The 13,687-nt window shown below is 41.6% G+C and overlaps 1 protein-coding gene across 1 annotated transcript in view; it reads left to right on the forward strand.

The window, feature by feature from the left end:
• Positions 1–1,643: 1,643 nt before the first annotated feature.
• sdt (MAGUK p55 family member stardust) overlaps positions 1,644–13,687 on the forward strand; it is a 58,639-nt gene continuing 46,595 nt past the window's right edge. The window contains exons 1-2 of the mRNA XM_072302910.1: positions 1,644–1,712; positions 7,704–7,986. Of these exons, the coding sequence (XP_072159011.1) occupies positions 1,644–1,712; positions 7,704–7,986 (352 nt within the window). The remainder of the gene's footprint in view (positions 1,713–7,703; positions 7,987–13,687) is intronic.

Raw genomic sequence — 13,687 nt, forward strand, 5'->3', positions numbered from 1 at the left:
TAATGAGACGGAAAGTCCCCCGGAGGCAAATGAAGAGCTAAGTGTTAGAAATGAGACAAGTGGCGCTAATTAGTATGTGACTTGCGAGGAGGTAACGAAATACGGACAATTTTTCGTTCATGTCGACGTCGGGTGTTCAAAAAGTCGCCCGGGGCTTCGGAGAAAGTATGGGCTGTAATTTAACATTACGTCAGTTCACTCCTCATTTACTTACGTGCTCATTATACCATCCGCATTTTCATAGAATTAAATGAGGGTTATGAATATTTGACCGAGATATCCTTTTAATAATAGTTCCCCGTTCGCTCTACTCTTATTTTCCTCTTGTGATTTCTCTCCATCTCGTCCTCCATTTTTATTTTATAACTCACGTCTGTCCGTTTAACAATTTCATCACTCAAATTCTATCTCCCGTATGCATTTTATTTGAAAAATTCCCCAATGAGGTTTTCAAGCGTTGCCCTAAATTTCACGAATTTTTTCTAAAGGTTTTTTTAAAGAGTCGTCGCTACTAACGTTATAATTAGTTTCATGCTCTACAGATGTTTATTATTGTTTGATATCCTACTTTTATTTCAGTTTTCTCCTTCTGTTATATTTTTTCTGAGTTTGATTTTAAGTTTGATGATTACTTTTTCTGAGTTTGATGATTATTTTTTCAGAATTCGATGATTATTTTTTCAGAGTTTGATGATAATTTTTTCAGAGTTTGATGATTATTTTTTCAGAGTTTGATTTTTATTTTTTCAGAGTTTGATTTTAAGTTTGATCATTATTTTTTCTGTTAACTTATTTTGAGTTTGATTTTGTTTTGTTTGAAGAATGGATCAGCGAAACCAGTTCCACCTCCCCGCGACCACCTGAAATTGGAGGATGGGCGGCTCATCACCCGAGCCCCGGCGCCCACCCCCGCCCCCCCAAATCCCGGCCAGGGCCCCACCACCCCCCTCTCCGTCCACACTCAATAACAACGTCGTCGTCGATCCCACCAAGGAACAGTTGGATAGCATCCGCAAGTTTGAAGTGAGCACAATATTTTTTTTTTTTTTTCAAGAGCTTTTGCTCTCGGTGGTGGTCAAAGGTTATATCTTCCTCTTCACTATTTTTTTCTCATCCTCTGATCTTACGTCTCCACTCCGGATTTCCAAAGTCTTGGAAGATACCCTTCATACCACGAGAGAAAGAAGGGGTGATAAAGGCCGTTTTTGGGCCCACCCTCTCCTCAACTCAACGTTTTTTATGCGCATTGCAGATCTATATTTTACATAATTCATCATAATTTCAGTGGTGCGGGGTGCTTTGTGATATATCGATTGATCTGCCATTTAAACCTATGGAAAAGAATCGATGAACAGGGTGTTCGCAACGAACATCTTAATAAACGATTCTTTACCATAGCCTTAAATGGGGAAATATCGATAGTCGATCATTAACGTCCATTGCCAAATTTCTTCTAATAATAAAATAACTTTTAGAGAAACTTTTGTTTTTTTCTCGGCCAAATTTTCAAAGAATTTTATTCGCATTTTAATCTGAAGTATCAGGGATCTTGAAGGAAAAATATTATTTTTATCTCAAAAATACATGTTTCATTAGGCGAAAATTAGCATTGTTTGAGTGCGTAAACGGCGCTCTTCCTTGGCATGGTGGAGAAGCGCAAAGAAGAGCGAGCTGTAAACATTTGTTTTGTTTTCAATGTCTCGCTGAGTCCGGTCAGTTCCATTATTTTCTCTTCTCAATCTCAGCACTGCCAAATTTATAATACCTTATTACCCTGGTAAAAGTTGGCGATAGGAGTTGCGTTTCAAAATACCATAGGAGTTCTTATAGCCGACTGAAGAAGGCGATAGAAAATCATATAGCTAGCTGTAGAAAGTGGAAAAAATCATACGGCTGGGCTACACGAAGCGATAAAAAATTAAACAGCCGGGCTATAGTTCCTGTCGCCGGGCTTTAAACTTTATCGCCTGGCTGTTGCTTTTTCGCCATCGGCTATAAAAGGCTATAAGAAATTGTGTAGAAATTCGTTTGCTTTGTAAATCCGCAAGTTTGTACGGAATCACCACAATATTTACAAAACGCACATTATATTTTCCTTTACTACATATTTGTTTTCATCAATCAAAATGAGAATAATCCATACAGAGTGTGCAAACATTTCAAAGTCATGAGTTGAACAACGCTGACTCCACGAGATTAAATATTAGAGCCTAACACAAAGCGGAGCGACGGCGCAGTGGCGCCTACAAACCTAACAGGGATACTTCACGCACTGCGCAATGCGTGAAGTATCCCTGTTAGGTTTGTAGGCGCCAATGCGCGTTTCGCGCTGGCTGCCACCGCGCTGCGCCGCAGCGTATACCACGGCGCTTGAAGCAACTATTTCACACCAGAAGTATTGTACAGTATCGTACGAAATTGAAGGCGCTCCAACATATCATGGCAGGCATCCTTCAAAAGTACGGAGCTTCCCTCGCAAAATAAATCAAGATACTACGGCCCAAAAAGAGAGCGGTAGTCCAAAACTTCAATAAGTCCTAGCATCCGTAATTAGTAACGGATAGCATACACTTTATCGTCAGGCTGTTGCTTAATCACCATCGGCTATAAAAGGCTATAAGAAATTGGGTTACCGGCTGTAGAAGCTATTGGAAATCTTACAGTCGGCTGTAGGTCTATTGTATTTTGTAACACAGATTCTACTGCCAAATTTTACCAGGGTAAAAAGGCCTTATTATCATCCTTTTTAATTTTTTTTAATCAATTGAAGGCCATCCACGATGAAAAGGGATTTTAATACATGGAGGCAATATTTTCAGCTTTAAGAGCGATTTTTGTGGAAAAATGAAATTTTGAGATTTCGACGAAAAACCCAAGGCTCTCAAGAACAAGTTGCGAGACGCTTCGTTCTTTTTTAAGCTGAAAAAGGACGGTGAGTTGCGTCATAATTCGGCAATTTTTTACCCTGATTCCTGATTAAAATTTTCCAGAAAAAGATGATACAAACCGTCCCACCCACGTCCCACCCTTAAAGAAATTATTTTCTTCCTTGCATTTAACTTAAATACACTGAAATAGTATGGTAACTCCACCACAAGTCTGATTTACTCTACAATACGTTTAATGAATTGTTACTCAAGTCAATTCTACTAGAGTCCACTTCAGTTATTTAGGCACAGAGATATCACTGGGTGAAGAAGACCAGGCTTGTGGTACTATTCACCATAAGGCATGAATGCATGATGAATGCTACCAGGAGTCTGGTATTTACAAACACGAGTTTGGCACACATGCTGTCATAGAATGTACGTGCTCGATTACCGTATTCCGTGTTACTGCCTTCAAACCCTAATTATTACAGATCATACTTAAATAAAAATGCTATCTCTTTTACTTTCTCCTCTCGAACTCAGTTCAGATCCCACGATCCCTGACGCTCAATTCAATATTTCATGGCAATTCAGGCAAATCAAATTCATTCAGTAGGTTGAGTCTGCCGCGCTGAGGAAAAACACCATTTGAGCATTCGAACGTTGCTAAATTTTTTCACAGAAAATATTTAATTTTGAAGGTAGGTATGAATGTTTTCCCCAGAAATTTTCAGACATTTTGGGTTACGTCTTGAACAACATTTTCTATAAAAGCAGAGAGAAAGATATTCACAAATTTCCCAAAAAATTGTGATTTTTCGAAGGAAATTTAGCAACGTTTGAAGGCTCATACGGCGTTGTTTTTTAGTGCTGCAGGATTCGCTTCAGAAGAGATTGTATCGTGGTTCGCACCCGATGAATTTCAATTTTTTCCCCATCCGAAGTAAACGTGGCATCACTGAAAAGTGGCTGACCATGTCCATATGAGCGAACTTGCCCCGCTCGTTGAACTGGCTTAATCGCGCGTGTTAACAAACAAACGACTTGCTCGACTCGTGCGAATCGTAATGACCTTCCATTCGTTATACTTGGAGCAGATATGTCGCTTTTGCTCGGATTATAATTTCCCCGGAGAAAGCAGGATTCAAAATCTCCGACCCCGTTCCGCCGCGCCGGCCCCCCTCTATGCATGGATGTTTGATGGTCCGATACGAGGACAGCACGTCCCGCTAATGTTTCGAAGGAAAGTTTAAAACAAGAATATTAATTTTTCTGTAAATCTCAGACTATACAGGGTGATCCAGGGTTATACGGCCAGACTGCAGGAGCGTATTCTACGGGTCAAAATAAGACTTTTTTGTTGTATAAAGTTTTTTCCAAAAGAGCCCCCAGCTGGAGCTACGCCTGCCCCCCCTCCCCCACCAAAAAAAGTCGGAAAGTAAATAGTTTTTCCTGAATTTTGGCAACGGTTGTAAACCAAATCTCATGAAAATTTGAACTGTCCTGTACTTTTATGCCCTGAATGCATACATGATCTAAAAAAATAGAAAATCCCAATTTGAAGAGGGGGTTTCGGCTCCTGCAGTCTGGCTATTTAACCCTGGATCACCCTGTATATACCTGTATACGAAGAGGAATACCAATGCACGTGCCACGCTCTGATAGATTCGGCAGTTCTGGGTTTTCCGTGGGGATTTAGCGGACCAATGTACATAAACCAACCCGATGTATGGGACCATGTACATCAACAAATTGTTCGAAAGGGATCATGCTTGGAATTTTTGTAGAGATGTAGTTCGGACACATTGACGAAATATTCTCCGGCCAAACTGTGAGAGCTTTGTCGAGGGTTTCAGAGATCAAGGACTGATATATCCTTGGTCCTCGGAGAGTTTTGATGCACCCCTTATTAGGTATCTGACATCCCCCCTTCCGACTCTTTACTTCGCTGCTGAGCTAAGGAAGAACGCCGTATGAGCTTTTGAACGAAGCAAAATCCCCCTACCCCACGAACATGTATTTTTGAGATTAGCGATTCATATATTTCCTTCGCACTTTTCAGCTGACTCTGGATTAAATCGCGATTGGAATTTTCTGAAAAGTTCGAGGAAAAATATTCAAAATTACCCTGGAAATTCTTATTTTATAAGGGGAAATTTGGCAACGTCTGGGGCTCATACGGTGTTTTTCCTCAGCACGGCAGTTCAGGAGAGACTGTATATAATTTGGTTTCGAGTCCCTCCCGGGTCATCTTGTCACATTGCTCCTCTCCTATCTCTCAATCAACTGATCGCTCGCCTCCTGATAATGAAATATGTATGTATGAATTTAGAACGATCTAAACAATGGTGGTGCTCGGATGCGAGACACCTAAAATCAAATCAAAACCTATGCTCTAAGGGCAGGGAGTCCGTCAGTACGACGTACCAACGCAATATCTTTAGATGATTGGGTTGTAGGGGGCAAGGGGGGCTTGGGACACGGTTTCGAACGCCGCGCCGTCGCTGTGAGAGACAAAACTGGAACAAATTTCATTAATCATCGTGAAATATCGACGGGGTAACATTGACAGTGAAATATCTCTAGGTACCCACCGCCCGGCGTTGTCATGCGTGCCACAAGTCACTGATTTTTTTTTCTTTCTTTTTTCTTTTAGGGGGAAGGGTTAGTATCGGTCAACCCCTTCCCTTTTCCTACGAATTTTAAATTTGACCCCATTTTACGCTCTTTCATGCCATGGTGTGATTTGCGATTTGAGTGCTGTTTCTTACGTGTAGTTCCGCGAGAAACACGATGGTGCCATTGTTATTTTTTCTAAACAAACTTTCCAAGCTGAAGAAAAGCTCTCCATATTAAGATCATCGACCGTCCAATGTCCATCCAGGCAAAATCTCCATCCACAGGATAGGGTTAGGATAGGGATAGGAATTGATCAGCAGGGTTACCGTAAACGCAAACTTAAACTACTTTATTTTGGTCTTAAATAACTGAAACAAAATAGAAACTGCCAATACGTTCGCTCTCTAACTAAGCACAGAGACTTTCAACGGGCATATACGTGGATGGCCCCATGACGTATCATATCACACATTAACAGTTTTTTCCTTTTTTTACTTTTTCACATATTCATTTATGTATTGGCCTTAGATGCTAAAGCACCGCTTTAAAATAAAATTATTTTACTACTACTACCTTTTTCTTTTTCAATAAATCATCTGGTAATTTGTATGATCTATCGGGCAACTTTTAGCAGGAGATAAAGAACTGAGGTGAAATTATAGGAGCACCACCCGAACCAACCATTCAGTTGAAGGGTAGATCCGCCTTTACGTTTTCAAATTTGTTCGTCTCTCATTTTATTCAAGCCTTTTGGCATTTATTTGAGATGAAAGTAGTATGGAAGACAGATAGTTAACAAGTGAAACAATAGACTCACGACATGCATTGTGAGCATGAGTCTTCAGGCTTTTCAAGGGTTTGTTCGCAGGGATGTTCGTATAGAATGGAGGCGTCGGGATCCCTGCGCACGGCACTATTGAGTTGATTGAGTTGACGCTTTTACCGTCTCTGTACATCCCTTGCATGTCTATCTCGATTACAGGTGAAGTCAGTCTCATTGCATGCGATGAGAATCTCGGTAAATAAAAGCCCATATCTTTGCCGGCCGAGTTGTTAAGTGAACGCACATTGCGGGGTGTTCATTAAATACTTAACGCTCCAGACGGGGTAGGAGGTTCGATAGCCTGCGTTATATAGGGGTTCTTACAGGGGAAAACGGGGAGTCCACGGCTAAGTTAGGAAACGCGGAAATCGACGCTAAACGCAAATTTTTTCATCCTAGATTCATAACTAAGCGTCTTTTTGTGGTGAGAGGGGGGAGGTTCGAGCAATTACGTAATTTCTTTTCTTTTCTTTCTTGTTTCTTTTATTTTTAACGAGCTATGCAGACTTGTGTATCGTATTCTTTACGTGGTGGCAGGGGAGAAGCAGTAAAACAAATTTATTTTTAGCATTAATTATTCAATAGACGGCCTCTTTTCTCTTAAATATAAGATAAGACATGGAATTGCGATATATTGCATGGTTAAGATAGGGCTTTATCTTGTCGTGTCGGGTTGACAAAGTTTCAACATTGGACCCTGACAACGTACGAATTCAGCATTGATACAAGTTTCAACTAAATTCACCTAGAATACGATCGCACAACGAAATTACCGAAATCAACTCCTTCCAAAGATATTTAATGATTCTTGATGCGTGAATTCAACCACCAGACCACACTCATGAAACTCAATGCTCTGCGTGATTCACATCGTGCGCTATAACGTATCATGGCAGTCTGCGATAAAAAATTTGGGAACCTCAATCTGAGCTTTGGCTCAGCTGTAGCAAATTGCTTATAGTTTGAACAACACATGGTGGGAATGACATTATCGATTGAGATGCTTGTTGAAACCGTTGTAGTGCGCGATATGACTCAGGTAGAGCTTTGAGTTTTTGTCAGCGGGTAGTTCAAATTCTCGTAATAATGTGAAATAAAAACGTTATATCTTGTTGGAATTTGTTTCATAGTTTCGTTGCGCGAATCGGTCTACGTGAAATTCTGGTAAGAATATGTATCAGAATGCTTAAATTCGTACCTTGTCTACTGGTCCATCGGGCGCTGACGATACCTTCTTTCTCATTACAGCCACCTGCTCTACCAAAGGGTCCTTCATATCTTTTTTGTCTTCTTTGTCTATCGCTTTGTCTGTAAATTTCAATCATCATCCCTCAGACCTGCTTTTTGGGACCTCATGACTAAGCCAGTGGTGTGGTTTTGATTGTTTTCAGGAGGCGTTGCGGAAGCGGAAAGAGGAGGAAGAGCGGATAGCGGCCCAGAACGCGTTCCTGCACTCGACGCTGCGGGGCTCGCGGAAGCTGCAGGCGCTGGAGAGCGAGCCGCCGCTCAGCGGGGTCGTCAACGACGGCTACGTGGACGACGAGCCGCTCAAGGGGGAGGAGGACGCCCCGACCCCCGCCCAAGGGGAGGAGGAGGAGGACGAGGACCAGGAGGCCGACGACACCGGCGACGACGACGACCGCGAGTACCACGACACTCTCCATAAAGTAATCGGTACGTATACGCTCAATTTCAATCTTGAATTGTAGCAGTCGCAGCAATCGCAAGGGTAGATCTGCCGTGCTAAGGAAAAACGCCGTATGAGCCTTCAGGCGTTGCCAAATTTCCTCTGATAAAACACGAATTTTCTAGCGAACTTATGAATACTTTTCTCCCAATTTTTAGAATAATTTTTTTCGCAATTTCACCTAAAGTTCCTGAAAATTTCAAGGAAAAGTATTTATAACTTGCCTCAAAAATAAACATTTTATCGGAGGAAATTTGGCAACGCTCGAATGTTTCATACGGCGTTCTTCCTTAGCACGGCAGAGATCTGCTGGGATAGCGAAGAGGGCAGTAAGTGTCAAATTTTCGAAATCGAGCTTCCTCCTAAATTCGTCTGATCTTAGGATGAAATCACTGAAATAGCTACAGTAGCAAAATTGTTTAAACACGAGACTCACGAGCAGCACTGGAAAAAAAACACATTGGATCTAGAGTCCAGACTCTTAAAAACATCGACAAGAAAAAGTACTCTTGATTCAATCAGAATCTAGCTTAAATCAAGAACCAAGCCTCTTAATTTAAGCGGATCTCGTTTTGATTCAAGCAAAAATCCGATTGAATCAAGAGTATTTTTTCTTGTCAATGTTTTCAAGAGTCTGGACTCTAGATCCAATTTGTTTTTTCCAGTGTAGCAGTCACAGCTGTCCCAAGGGTAGATCTGCTGTGATAGCGAAGAGAACAGTACAGTGTCAAATTTTCGAAATCGAGTCTCCTCCAAAATTCGTCTGATCTCCTTAGGATGAAATTACTGAAATAGCTACAATAGCAAAATTGTTTAAAACATGAGACTCATGAGCAGCACTGGAAAAAAAAAACACATTGGATCTAGAGTCCAGACTCTTAAAAACATCGACAAGAAAAAGTACTCTTGATTCAATCAGAATCTAGCTTAAATCAAGAACCAAGCCTCTTAATTTAAGCGGATTTCGTTTTGATTCAAGCAAAAATCCGATTGAATCAAGAGTATTTTTTCATGTCAATGTTTTCAAGAGTCTGGACTCTAGATCCAATGTGATTTTTTTTTTCAGTGAGGGGTGCAGAAAGTGCCCGATCACGCGCCCGCCTGGTAGCGTGAAAATGTGGAAAAAGCCCCAAAAATGTGGAAGGGGGAACATTTTGAGGGGCCAAATGTCGAAAATCTGAGGAAAACAGGAGAAAAACGTCATTTTTTTGGATTGGTGGGAATTTTGTGGAAAACTGATGAAACTAATGTAGAAAGCCGGCTGGCAGGCTTGGAGGATTCTGCACCCCTGCATATGAGAAACCGTAAGTGCGCAAAAAATGAGGTATTTTCAGGCAAGACAGCAGTAAGTGACATTATTCCCCCAGAGAGCCAATAATAACAGTGATTTCAATTAAAGTGCCGACATCAGCAATTTAACAATGAACAGGGATTTTTCCATACAATTTCCTGGTCAGACGTCTCTGAGCCCGTCTTCTCAAAACTTCATTCTTGCACTTACTGCTCTCTTCGCTATCACGGCAGAGATTGTCACCTACCTACGCCAATAGAAAATTTGGAATGATATGGCTTCCGTTGACATGAACTGATCAAAAAATAAAAACGTGCACCAATCGACGTGTTCAATCGACAACCGTTAATTGATCGACGTGATTCGATCGACAACCGTGAATCGATAGACAAACCCTTGAATCGATCGAAAAATCCGTATAGAGGACCGCTCGGTGGCTCCGAAAAGCGCCAAAAGTAATTATAATGTTGTGCAAGTGAGTTTCGTTTAGATTCTGTTATTGAAATCAATAAATACAAGGAGGCTATATCCCCTGGGGAGAGTCGGATGCTCAAAATTGAGTTATTGACCTCATCAATAGCGTTGGGTTACGAATCTCCTCCGCGAGTCATATTGCTGATATTTTGGCTTAAAGAAGTATAATTAAAACCGTAGTAGTGACTGTTTGTGGATGGGGAACATAGTTTTGAAGATTAGCAAATATATACTGTCAGTTGCCATGTGTGAGACTCAAAATCGTTTGGATAAAATGTGATTTCATGCCCTCTATTGGGATGAAAACCAATTAAATCCCTCGCAAATCATTTCTGCAGGACGCGAGAAAGTGCACTGTAATGAAAACTCATATTTCAATTTTTGGAACCTTCGCAGGAAGGCTACACGAACCTCCAAATTTTGCCAAAATCCGTCCAATGAAATACAAATTTTCTTCATAACTTGTGAATTTCAATTTTCTCTCCAATTTTTCAAAAAATGTTACTCCCAATTTGACATAAATGGACGGTATTTTCTAGCAAACGGAACCTATGTTGCATTAATGACGGTGAGCCCTGTAATGTATATACTCTTATGGATCTCACTCAGGGCTCACGTCATTAATGCCACATAGTTTCCATTTGAGTAGAAATACGTCCAAATTTACTAAAACTAAAGAACAATAATCGTTATATCTCCCTCAAAAATAAAATATGCTTATCGGGAAAAATCGGGCAACCTTTGAATGTTCTTACGACGTTTTTCCTCTGCACGGCAGATATGTCGAAATTGAAGGAGGAAAAAATTATACGATCCTCGAGCGTCATAAACGCGATTTTATCACTCGATCTGCAAGCTCCTAAAATATAATAGCACCGTAGCCGAAATTTAAGGACAGCTCGTCGCGTCGTTGCAAATCCGCTGGGAACGTAATTGCGAAGGCATTTGCTCATCTTAGACATAAAAAAAGATTTAAAAAAAGACGCCGGACGGAAGTTTTGAGAAAGCTACATCCGACAGCGATTAAATTCGGAGACTGTATACTGCCGTGCTAAGGTAAAACGCCGTATGAGCCTTCAGGCGTTGCCAAATTTTCTCTGAAAAATCGCTTATTTACAGAAGAATTTGTGGATATTTTTCTTCCATTTGTTCAGATAATTTTGTTTGTAATTTGATCTAGAGTCTCTGAAAATTTCAAGGACAAATATTCCTAACTTTCCTCAAAAATATACATTTATCGGAGGAAATTTTGCAACTCTCGATCGTTCTTGCGGCGTTCTTCCTTAGCACGGCAGTGTATAAAATAATTAGAACCCACATAGTGGCAAAGTGAAAGGCTTGAACGAGGAGCATTCACCTGTGGTGGAGGGAGGGGGGCGGGGGTTAGGAGTAGGGTTTAATTTGTGGGCTTTTTCACGGGTGCAATTCCGTTTGATAAATCATGCATGTGAGCATGTGAACTCACCGCAGGCCGGCGTTGCTTCACGTGTGGCTGGCTACCGTCAACACGCTTTTCACCCGGGTCTCCGCAGCGCACCACTCCATTACATTACACAAACTCCTGTGTCTAAGAACTCGCCCTATGGACGCTCGGATGTGGCCAAATTTCTGCCGATAAAAACCGAATTTCCATGAGAATTTATGCACACTGAAGGCAATATCACGGGATTTATAGACATACCGTCCTTTCCGGGCTTGGAGGCTGAAAGTTCCGGGTGCTGGAGCCGGAGCCTTGATTACTCCGGGTGCTACGCCCGGAACTTTCGTCTTCAGCTGAGCCCGTAACGCGGCCCGTATGTCTACATATAGCCCGTATACGGCTTCCACGGCCAGATTTTTTTGCAGTGCATTCTTATAGTTTATTTTTTCTCGGTATTTTCTTGGAAATGGAGAATTTGTAGGGGTCTGAAATGATTAATATTATATTGGAAACCACGGACTGGGCTGAGCACAGGAATATCCTTGGTTTCTATATAGAATAATTACTGGAGGAGATATAATTAACCGATCGGATCTGATAAAAGGCATGTGTTTTAACGGGAAACACCGTCTGAAAGCGTCACAAGGCGGTACATTTTCTCACTTTTAAATATATTTTTACTTTCTCATGCTAGGAAAAAATGATAAGATACTGCAAACCTGGCGCGCAAAGCACTCTCAGATGAAGCAACTGCATTTGTTCGAGCAAATGCTCCATTGAGTCTAAAACGTCTGCCAGTTCCAATGAAGAAAGTCACAACGCTTTTCAAATTAAATCTATCGACAGAAGAAATTTGACAACGTCCCTATGTTCATACGGTGTTTCACCATCTCGCGGCAGCAAAGCTCACCCTGATCGAGAGCTTTTGCAAAGCAGTCAATTTCTGGCGCGGCGCACAGTGGAACTGGCTGTACGAATTCAAGATTGAGACGCCTTCAATTCGAGTGATACTTCCTGCATTACCGTTGAGTTAGTTTAGTTGCGTGACCTAAATTAACCCAACCTGACTCGGTTGCGATCGGTTCCCGTGCTTGGCGGTCGATCAGAATCATAAAACTCGGGCATATTAGAACTACGGAATAGTATTGATGCGTATTTAAGTATACATCAAAGTAAATCCACACTGAAAAACTTTAAAACCCTAATGATCACTCTTCCAATACCTAGAGAGCCTAGAAATATCTATTGATCGTAGGTGTAGGAACAGGGTGTACGAATTCAAGATTGAGACGCCTTCAATTCGAGTGATACTTCCTGCATTACCGTTGTTAGTTTAGTTGCGTGACCTAACTTAACCCAACCTGACTCGATGTTCATAATGACACATTATAAGAGACCGTTCAGGTATTACGTAACGCACATCTCCCGATTTTTCTACCCCTTCCCCTCCCCCTTGTAACGCAGCCATACCCCCCTCTTTGAATTACGTAACGCTAGCCCAACCCCCACCTAACCCCCCCCCCCATTTTAAAAAAATCAAGAGAACGCTGAGAAAACTATCGACTAAGCTAAGAATTCGAATTCTGCCAAGATTTTCGCCCCATTTGATGCGATATTTCGCATACCAGTTCAACCACGTCAGAGAGCTTGACGAATCATCTTAAGATGGATCTTCAGATTTTCCACAATGCATTCTGGGTACGATCGATATATCCCAAATTTTAACCATCAGGTGAATAATTTCGGAAAAATCTAAATTTCAGTCTGCATATAAATCATCGAAGAATGTTCGTGCCGAGATTCACCCTCCAAAATCTCAAAACATAATCAAACGCGCTGTTTCCACTTAACCATCTGTATCGGTACAGTGAAATGGGTTGCAAAATGGAAATCGTACTGTTGACTTTATTTCAAGATTTTGGAAGATGCTTTGCCGCTTTGCGGCAGGAGCATTCTTCAACGATTTATCTAGACTGAACTTCCCAGATAGATTTTCCCAAAATATTTCACCTAAAGGTTAAAATTTGAGATATATCGATCGTACCCAGGCTGCACTACGCACAAGCTGAAGATCCACCTTGGGGATTCGAGGAACATGATAGGATGAAAGTAGAGGGAGTCGCCTCACTAAGGCGGGAGATCGCTTTACACAGTGTCGCGATCTGGCGATGGCAACGAGCAACGCAAATTCGCGTTCTGGATTCCCCAGCCTCCACTCCTCCTCCTCCTCGATGCGTTCCTCGCAGATTCTCCAACAATCAACGACCTCTTTCTTTCGTCCCGTCTCCCTTTCATGTCCGTCGAGGAGCTTCGTTGCTCCACTGTAAATTAATGCAGCGCTAATACACCTTTTATTTACCTCATTGTCGGAAGTGAATCGGTTTTTGGCCCTGTCGGCATCATGAGCCGAGCGGCGCGATTGACGCCAAGTCGCGAATACCACGGGGCTCAGGCTCAGTTTAACGAGACAACTTTGCGGACAGCCGACCGCAAATGATTATAT

This window comes from Bemisia tabaci, chromosome 7, assembly GCF_918797505.1.
Source record: "Bemisia tabaci chromosome 7, PGI_BMITA_v3".
NCBI classification, from domain to species: domain Eukaryota; kingdom Metazoa; phylum Arthropoda; class Insecta; order Hemiptera; family Aleyrodidae; genus Bemisia; species Bemisia tabaci.